Consider the following 11030-nt stretch of genomic DNA (forward strand, 5'->3'; position numbering starts at 1 on the left):
AGGGGTCACTGAAATACGGTGTATACGAGCATGTGAGCATGTCCACGCTATTCACATAATTGGCCTAAAATGGGAGTATATATGCCCCATCAACGCAAAAGCAGGACTCCTGCCATTCGAAACCGTCCCTGGATACCAACCAGGCCTTGAAGTTTTCTTAGCGCTAAGATAGTCGTAAGTGCCATGCGTTAACATTAACTTACGACTGTCTTAGCAAATATGGGCCTAGGGCCTAGATTTTCGAAGCTCTTTAAGAGCTACGAAAGTCGTACGATAATGTTAATGTATGGCACTTACGACTATCATAGCACTAAGAGAGTTTCGAAAATATTGGCCCTGTGTCTCGACCCACAAAGTGTTCGTAACGTTACGAATTGTCGTAAATCTAGTTTATCATCAGCTTAAGGATGACGTAGCTCTACCAAATTTTGTGGATCCGGGACATTGACAATGAAGTGATCGACCGCAGATAAATTGAACCTATGAATATTTGAGGATTACAGTCTCTGATTTAGCAATCGCTAGAGAAAATATTGTGCTCGTAGGTTAGTATACACGTCAGGTCCTGTAAGAGTTTGTGATTTGTTGTGTTCAAGGCAGCTACAACGTATTCAGCGTATTAATTTATTTATTTGTTTGTCTTGACATGGTTGCATGTAGGTCGATCATTGTTTACCTGTTTCCTTTATTCTTACACTGGCTTCTTGATTAGCCATTCATTTGTCATTTTCTTTGCATACTCCCAAGTTTGTCTGGTAGAGCTGGGTTGGACTGACTGCTTCTAACGCCTCTCGGACGTTTGAGTTGTATGATCCCCAAGGAGAGGAGAATCGAAATCCGTGGAATGCTGTTCTCTGGTGGGGTGTTAATATAGTGCTTGGGGTATGCTTTATAGTGTTGATTTGCATCACGAACACCTTGCCCTATCTCTTGTGTTTCACTTGGTTTCGATAAGGTTCCAGCGGCGTTGAACCCATTGTCCTCTGATCATTGTGGGCGGCAGGGTAGCCTGATAGTTAAAACGTCCGCTCGTCACGCTGAAAACCCGGGTTCTAAATCCTAGGTGGGAACAAACCCTATGTGGAAACGAGTTAAACCAATTTCAAGTCCCCCCTGTCGTGATATTGCCCCAGTATTGCTAAAGCAGCGTTAACTCACTCACTCAATCACTCACTCTATCCAGTGAACACGCGTGAAAATCCGGGTTAGAATATTGGCCTTCAGTAACTCATGCTGGTCGTAAGAGGCGACTAACGGGATCGGGTGGTAAGGCACGCTGACTTGGCTGAATATGTCATCGGTTCCAAATTGCGCACATCGATGCTCATGTTGCTGATCACTGGATTGTCTGGTCCAGACTCGATTATTTACAGACCACCGCCATATAGCTGGAATATTGCTGAGTGCGATGTAAAAATAAACTCGGAGTCACTTTCTCTAGATCTATCCTCTGATGTGGTATACCACTCCTTCAAACAGAAATAATAATTAGAACACGATGACACCTTTTTCATATTGCAACCTCACATATCGGTTTTCGGGCAAATATTTCATTTCTGCAAATCATTAGACGGAAATATAACAGACCCATGTAATCAAATCAACTAGTGTCTGAATATTATGAGTATTTCGGACTTCTCCTGTTTCCGCCTCGTGTTCCTCGTTTCCATCCGTCATCATCTGAAAGTCATCATCTGAAAGTCATCATCACTGTGTTGACTCATATTGTAAGTGGTTATAGAACATACTGCTTTTCCAAATTAAGTTCTGTCAAAATGGAAACCATTTGCATCATAATCTAAGGGAGATAACTCTTTCCTATTTAGACCGTGCTAATAACGGCTTCACATTTTGACGGGTACAACCTTCCTCCAGGGTTGAAATCATAAATCATATATTTTGATCAATAAGTCATAAAAACCTTGATATTAATCAATTCAAAATTTGCGTTTTGTTTCGTGTATAGACTTCACTTTAAAGTCGAATGTGGCGTGCTATATTGTGAGGATAGTCTGGCGGAATACAATATGTTGTTGCCACTTAACAAGTCAGTCTGTTCCACGATGCAGACTATCAGTAGTTTAACAATGTAACACAGCACGTCTGATCTTAGCTCAGTATTCAAGATCTTTGTGTCACACTCAAGGTATATTTGACTGGTATCGTATCACATAGACTTCAACAGACCTCCATACTATTCTGATCAGTATTTGTTTGTCGTTACAATATTAACGCCCACAGCCCCCTTCTTCCCAGAATAAATTACCTCTGGGGCCGCCCCTTTGGAGCATTTCCATCTTCCCCAACATCCTGCACGCCCCCGAATGAATACGTACTCTACGTAAAGTCTTCGTATTGTAAACGCGTTGGTTTCTCTCTTCCAGTTGTCAGTCATGTTCGTATGTCTCCTTGAATATGGAAAATGTTTTGTCGTTAATATTATTTCTTTAATGGTTCAAATTGTTTTTATTATTTTTTTACTTCATTGATGCTGTTTTGGGCCATCAATCTGGTCGATATGGAATCGACCATTTTTAGGCTTTTTTCACGCATCTTAAATGTGCCAGCAATGCGACAACGCGACATATCTTGACCTTTAACATTGTCGCGTTGCCGCATTGTCGAAATTTGAATGAATAGAAAACGATTATTAGAAACGCGACAATGCGACCTATGGCCGAAATGTGGAGTTGTCGCGCAGTCGCATGGTCGCGCTTTGGTTACTTTGCGACAATGCGACAATGTCCCTTCCTACGAAAGCCTGTTAGGGTCACATCCTTATCTGAAATTTGTGTTTTGAAAAGTCGTAATTACGAGATTTTTTTTAAAAAAGTCGTAATTACGATATTTAAAAAGAATGTCTTAATTACGACTTTTAAATTTCGTGATTACGACTTTTTTAACAAAAACTCTCGAAATTACATTTATGAAAATCTCGTGATTACTTTTCAAAACGCAAAATTCAGACACGGATTTGACCCTAAAAGGCTTTCGTACATTCCAGATTTGCATAAGTCGGATCAGGGATATCCATCAGTCTTGAATGTTTGAAACTGACTGTATTGCACCCAACAACACTTGCTTACTTAACATGAAAGAGAACTGAACAAATGCCTACTTTGCGATTGTGGATTAGGAGCTATCGATTGTATGCCAACAATTATAGACCTTTGGGTCCTGTAGCAGAGGCCATGTACCTAGGTTGGGATTTTAGAGAATGCATTACCCGTCTTAATGAGCAAATGCTCTCAACTCACAACTAGCTGTACACTGATCTACTTTTTTAGTAAATTACATGCTCCATAAATATATCACATACATTTAAGAGTTCAATGGGCGTGCGGGCTGTAAGTAGCCTTTTTGTGCGTCTCGTTGTTTTGGCGCAAACCACCTTAAGATAGGGATAATTGGAATCTCTTTCGTTTACACAGTCCATATATGAAAATACAAAGTGATATGATCATAAAGTGTGGACGTTAGTTCGAGGACACTGTCCACTTTTATGTCGGAATAACGCCCCTTTTAACGCCATTTCGCCGATACCCGAGTGAATAAAGCATACGCTTGTCATGTTGATTGCCGACAAGGGAACAATGTTTGTAGCTCAGTTTTTGTGTCCCTTGAGTTATATTGCTGTAATACTAATAAAAAAAGACATGAAATAATACTCACTCACCTATTTCATGACAGTTCAGTATATGGGGGCATAGATGCCCAACGCGGAGCCCCTGTAGTGAAATTGTCGAAGTTAGAGTCTAGCATCTATTCTTTATTTTGAATATTTGTATGAAAATAGCAGACCAAAGTTTTCTGGTTTTCGGCGACAACGCGACATATTTAGACCTTAATAATTGTCGCTATGTCGCATTGTCGCGAAAATAAGGTTCGTTTAAGGGATTTCATATCTAACGCCATCGCCAGGTATACGATTGACATTCTGAGTCTAATGTGTCATATTCATGCTTATCTCATGCTCACCACTACCCGTGAAGATCCGGATTGAATTGATCTTCAGTAACTCATGTTTGTCGTAAGAGGCGATAAACTGAATCTGGTTGTCAGGATCGCTTACTAGGTTGACACATGTCATTGTATTCAAGTTGCGTAGATGGATGCCCATGATGTTGATCACTGGGTTGTCTGGTTCAGACTCAACTATTTACAGACCGCCGCCATATAGATGGGATAGCTGTGTTTGGCATTGAACAGCAAACAACCTTTAACACTCACTTCTACTGTACATAAGGTGATGCTGGCAGCGCTCTTTATTAGCATCGCAACATGGCTTCAAGTACTTTTTGTAGGATTGCTTCCCGATTACTGACATACTAACAGCCGCCATATAGTTGGAATATTGGCAAGTGCGACGTTAAACATCAAACCTACCAACCAAATTATGCTGTAAAGAATATATTTGGCGTTTTTCCAATACGTACAGCTGATGAAGGAGTAAGCATTAACTCCGAAACGTTGTGTTCTCATATAAAGAAGTTGATATCCATAAAATCTTCATTCTTATGCATTTCACTTCTAAATGTCCTTCAAAGACTTGATACGACATCAACATGGAGATGGTGCAGTTACATCCATCAACAGGTACAATTCATTCCACGTACAGAATTTTTTACTTATACGTCACAATCAAGACCATTGTAAAATATCTGAACCGGGTCGTAGTTACTTATGTACGTCAGTTTATATTCAAGACCTCACAACCGTGTGGTGCTGTATGACACTGATGTCTGTCTAGTGAGATCACCTACTAATATCTAACGCCATCAATTCGCCCCTGAACAGCACCTTAAAACAGCGTGAAGCAATTTACACCGTGCAATAATATATAAGGCAAATGTCGTAGGGCAAAATGGATCCAGTATGGGAATGGACCACGTGAAAAGTCTAGTGGATGCAGCGTCGGCCCGGACAGCGGAAAGTATCCATGTTATACTGTAGCGCTGTAACTCCGTTGGTGGCGGTCAGAAAAACAAAACGTCCTAAATTAAGGCGAGTGCATGCCAACACTCGTGTATGCACATGCACATGCACGCACATACGTACACACATACCCACACACCCACTCTGGATCATTTCTCTCTCTGTGCCTCCCCCCCCCCCCCTCTCTCTCTCTCTCTCTCACACACACACACACACAAACACTCACACACGCGCGCTCGTTGTACAATTTTCTGCGCGACTTTAAATCTCATTTCACCTCTCGCACCCTGTCTAAATGACAGTTATCCCCCTCTACATTATAGTCAGTGGAGTCGAATAACAAATTCCGCTGCAGACTGAAAAATGCCGACACTATCTTCAGCAGGAAATTGACTTATATTTCATACGAGCGTTTAAATAATCCTTGTTTGTTTTGGGGCTGGGAGGAGGAGCATTGCACGTTTGTATAACTGAGGTTATTGCGTGCTGTTTCAAAAGTACTGTACATATACACGGTGACTTAAATGTGTTTCAAATTGCTTGAATGCATATTTTTCTGTAGTCCCTCAGTTCACTTGAACATTGTCATTTACTTCATTATTTCACTTGCAAATGTAGCAAGCTGAATATAAGACATTTCTTTGTCTTATATTCAGCTTGCTACATTTGCAAAGGTCTTATTTCAGCATGTCCACACTAACATTCGTTCACTCGTATTTGTACAGATCTCAACCTGCGTATTGTCTTAGTTTTGCTTATCACGTTATTAATGCAGCTAAGTCTATGCATGGACAACCTGCGTATTGTCTTAGTCTTTCATATCACGTTATTAATGCAGCTAAGTCTATGCATGCACATCATCGTATTGTCTTAGTCTTGCATATCACGTTATTAATGCAGCTAAGTCTATGCATGGACATCATCGTATTGTCTTAGTCTTTCATATCACGTTATTAATGCAGCTAAATCTATGCATGGACATCATCGTATTGTCTTAGTCTTTCATATCACGTTATTAATGCAGCTAAGTCTATGCATGGACATCATCGTATTGTCTTAGTCTTTCATATCACGTTATTAATGCAGCTACGTCTATGCATGCACATCATCGTATTGTCTTATTCTCGCATATCATGTTATTGGTGCAAATAAGCCTATGCTTGAATAGTATCGTATTGTCTTACTCCTCCATACCCTGTTATTGATGAAGATAAACCTATGCTTGCAAACCATTTTATTGATGCAGGTAAACTGATGCTTCGATGTGATCGTATTGTCATAGTCTTGCGTATCATGTCATTGATGGAGATAAGCCAACATCTTGCTTGCATCATAAGCTTGCACATCACCATACTGTCTTAGCCTTGCAAACCATTTTATTGATGCAGATAAACTGAAGCTGCGATGTGATCGTATTGTCTTGGTCTTAGATATGCTTGCACATCATCTTATTGTTTTCGTCCTGCATGTCAGTATGCGTGCAGATCATAGTATTGTCCTAGTCTTACATATCACGTTATTGATGCAGGTGAGCTTGTGAGTGAGTGAGTGAGTGAGTGAGTGAATACGAACCGTAGGAAATGGATATTCTTGTGTCGTAACTTTATGATGGTGATTCATATATAAATAGTGTAGTGCGATTTACTCTGCTACTGGCTGTGATTTTGTGGGCAGTATTTAATACACTTCATTCACTGACATTGTCTGTTACAGTGGTGTGTGGAAGGATCGTGCCTCTATGACCGCAGGGCGCCCCTTTGATGATGTCCCACGCAACCCAAAGAAAATATCAACTATCACAAGTATGAATTTCGATCGTGTTTTGAAAATTTAGTTTTTGATAACCGTTTATGACGTTTGCTTTGATAATTCAGCCTTGCGAATTTTATGTTAATTTCTGTTATCACAAATTACCTGAATAAACAGTAACGTCGCTCCAAATTGGAAATGTTTAGTTGTGTTCTAATTTGGAATACAGGGAGAATACTTTTTGTACCAATGAGTGAATTAGTGAGTTAGTTAATTAGTTGGGTTTTACAACACAATTTGCAATGTTCCAGCATTGTCACTGTGGGTGGACACCAGAAAGTGGCTCTAAACATTGTACCCATGTGGGGAGTCGAACCAGGCTCGTCGGTGTGACGAGTGGACGCTTTATCTACTAGGCTACCTCACCTCTATGTCGATGTAGAGGAAGACGATGGTTTATCATGAACAATATCGTGTCTTTATTCACCTTTATGAATAGTCAAGATTAATTTCCTAAATATATATATGAATGGTCGTTATGTGAGCACTCCATATTTAGTGCTAGCACGTTAATAATTCAAGCTAGAATATCGTCATGGAAACCTACTCTTGTATCCATCATGACTTGACACAACCTTGGTGATATTTACATAAACGGAGTCCGATACCCCACATGGACCACAATTTTGGCGTCCCCAACTTCGTGAACCTAAACTTATTCACCTCCTCTCATAAAACATCGGTACAGCATTTTGTAACCTAATAATACAATGTGTTTACTGCATGGCCCTGTAATGTTGGGAGTTGTGTTCCAGACTACATATCCAGATCTGCATGTCCATTCTATTGGTTTTGAACATGACCAACACAAGGATGGCACTTGTATGCAGTCAACGCTGTCAAGACAAACAATTCGCTTACTGCGAAATCAGGAGAAACAATTTTGGTGGACTTATATTGTATCAGGATACATCTTCAGTAAATGATTTATTTCGTTTTCACGAAGCCTGGAAATAGCATATTTTTCATATCATTCAGGAGCAAGTTAGTTTCGTCAATGACATCTCCTAGCGTCTCCCGACCAACGCCAAACCCACCCCCAATATATAAATATGTCGGTACCTTATGAGCATAGGAATTTATGTAATTGTTGCACACAAGAAATGTTGCTATGAACACATTATTAACACGTACAGCCTACAAAGCAATTTTCTTTTCGTTTTCTGTCAAGTGACATTCATGCGCCATATCCGGTTGCACCCATGTGACGCGTCATCTCTAATACCGTAAATCCCTCAAACACCGGACGCGATCAGTTCCGGAAGATATAACGACGGGAGTTTACTCGAGACAAGTGTTCAAAATATGATGTCCTTCCTCGGTGTTGCACATTTGTAAAAGAATACATAAACGATTCCATTGGGATACAATACATTCAATATCTAACGTTTCCATCTCTTTAGCCTTGGCATGGTTAACAAGTGCAATTATTAAATCAGTTACGGTATCTATTATGAATGCTGCATTCGCTTGGAAACACGGATCACGGCTGGACAAGTGCTAATCTTTCTGTATCGCATGCTAGGATACAATCGAAGTGGAACTCAAGGAAGGCTGTTGGTTACGCAATAAGTTGTTAATCAGACTAAAATGCATTTAAGACAACCAATAGAACAAGCAGAATCTCTCCAATGGTTATAAATACAAATGCGCGATTACCCTTGTCAGTGAATACGGTACAGATTGCGAAATGTTTCTGAGTGAAACCCCACATAATAGTTATTAGATAACTGTGTTTATATTTGAGAGCCTCATTACTAACGTTCCACCAGCTTCCGACGCATCAGAGGCGGTGGGGTAGCCTAGCGGTTAAAGTGATCGCTCATAACGCCGATAATTCGAGTTCGATTCCCCACATGGGTACAATGTGTGAAGCCCGTTTCTAGTGTCCCTCGCCGTGATATTGCTGGAATAATGCTAAAAGCGGCGTAAAACTTAACTCACTCACTGTATTGCGGTATGTGTTTTCACAGCTAGTTATCCTTTACACCACACGGAATATATTTCTGAGGATAGTCAAGACTGGGTATTCTATTGCACTGACGCTCTAAACATGCATTTTTATGTGCTATGTTAACATCATAAACATGTCAATTCTGTATATACCAAAATGGTTGTCAAATGTGTTTAAATTAAATACTTTTCAATCCTTTAGTTGAATTAAGCTTTCACAAACGTCACCACATGACTAGTTCTATTTGTTAATACGAATGTGGATAACATCAGTGAAGCCGCACACTGCTCATTGAAAAATCTGTTTCTATAGTCCAGTGTTTTCTCTAGTGAGTTTGCTGTGTTTAGGTAGGTGGACATGTACAAGCTGGACAAACTTGCATGGCTCTGAAGTCGTTACATGGGATAATGGACTTTTGAATAGCGTAAACCAGGGAGACAATAACCGGATGGTTCCACAGAGAAAGTAATCCCCAATATCCAGAGTTGAGGTTAATTGAAAACTCTATTGGACAGTCACGGTTCCTACATGGGAAATACCAATATTGTTGTTTAAATTGTCATCTGGGTGATAAGCCATCTCCATGGGGCTGGAGACCATGTTCATTCTACGCTTGGAAATACTGGTTAAAATACTAGTTGATCAGGGACATGATATCGTAAAATGATACCATAAAATCATGCATTATATATGCATAAATCTACATATTTAAGACGGGTGTTAATTGTATCGTTGGAATACAGAAATTGTCTCCGTAGTGACAGTGGACAGTGGGGTAGCCTTGCGGTTAAAGCGTTGACTCCTCATGCCTGTGTCCCAGGTTCGATTCCCCACATGCGTGCAATGTGTGAAGCCCATTTCTGGTGTCTACTGCCGTGATATTGATGGTATACTGCTTAAGGCGACGTACCACCATACCCATTTACTGTTGTGGCAAACCATTTAATCAATTAAAGAGACAGCGAAAGGTTGCGGATTCGATCCCTGACAGAGTCACACCAAACGTCGTTATAATATAGTAGCTGTTGTTCCCTGCCTGGCGCGAGGCTGTAATGGGCACAACATGGATGCATAACGATTGTTGTGGCAAACCATTAAATCAAATAATTCATTAATGGTATACTAGTACGTTCATATTTGCTATTCGAAATTACACTTCCTTTGAGTGGTTAGGGCGTCCGTCCGGAAGTGTCTGTGGGGGTTGTCCATACTTAACTGGGCCATGGTCTCTCACTGAGCTAGCACTATCAAGCCAGTGTAAGTCTGGGCTAGTACATGCAGCCACACATATAAACGCATGAGCGAAATATTCTCAAGTTCGACGTTATCGAGTTCAAACCCCATTTCACCTCACCTCACCTCACCTCACCTCACCTCACCTCACCTCACCTCACCTCACCAGAATCCTTACGCCTTTTTTCTGTTGTCTCGAATAATCGAGACTGGTATTACCTGGTGTTACCTCCAGATATCCGATGACATTTCCAGCCACACTTGAGTCTCTCAGTGATTCCACACAGAGATGGTCAAACCTTGACTGAATCCTATGCCTATATGCCGTGTGATTGCCGTTCGAAAATGTCAATCACCCACGCTTGTATCCATGAAAAGTTTTGTGAGCATCCAGCTGCCTTTTGGGATTAACGTTAGTTGACCATTACTCAGCTCAGCCACTCGACCAAACGCCCCCTTCTCCACTCACAAAGTAGTATAGCCACTTTGGAAATATCGTACTCTGGCTGCTAACGATGTAATAGTACAACGCTGTATAGTATACTGAAGAGAAAAAGAAACGCAACTCTGACCTTTTGTCAGGTTTGTAAATAGAAGACATACACATAAAAGCTTACTTTTGTGAAATATCATTTTTTCGAAACTTTTCTTTCGTTTTCGCGTTTCTTTTGCTTTTCAGAATATATGTTAATGGTGAATTCGATTCGGATACCTTAATCATGTTGACAGAAAGTTGCTTTTTAAATACAGTATGTCACAAGGTCTCCTGACGCAGATTCTACTGGGACAAAGAGAGCAAACTAGTGGCCAACATGATTTTGTTAGTTTGATTTTTTAGTTTAACACCGCTCTGAGCAATATTCCACCTTTATGGTACATGTCTGTAAATACTCGAACCGTGACAAAACAATCCAGTGACAAACAACATGATCATCGATCTACAGTATGCAGCTGGGATACAATGACAAGTGTCAACCAGGTCAGCGAACATGACCACACGATCCCGTTGGCTGCCTCTTACGACAAGCATAGGTTACCGAGGATCAGTTCTAATCCGGATCTTCTGGCAGTTGGGACACCTGGTGTTCAGATACAATAA

At 40.5% G+C, this 11030-nt stretch overlaps 1 protein-coding gene across 1 annotated transcript in view; it reads left to right on the top strand.

The window, feature by feature from the left end:
• Window positions 1-6883, top strand: part of LOC137266433 (A disintegrin and metalloproteinase with thrombospondin motifs like) — a 28466-nt gene extending 21583 nt beyond the window's left edge. The window contains exon 14 of the mRNA XM_067801930.1: window positions 6649-6883. Within this exon, the coding sequence (XP_067658031.1) occupies window positions 6649-6696 (48 nt within the window). The 3' untranslated portion in view covers window positions 6697-6883. The remainder of the gene's footprint in view (window positions 1-6648) is intronic.
• The last annotated feature ends 4147 nt before the right edge of the window (window positions 6884-11030 follow it).

This window comes from Haliotis asinina, chromosome 15, assembly GCF_037392515.1.
Source record: "Haliotis asinina isolate JCU_RB_2024 chromosome 15, JCU_Hal_asi_v2, whole genome shotgun sequence".
In the NCBI taxonomy this organism is placed as follows: Eukaryota; Metazoa; Mollusca; class Gastropoda; order Lepetellida; family Haliotidae; genus Haliotis; species Haliotis asinina.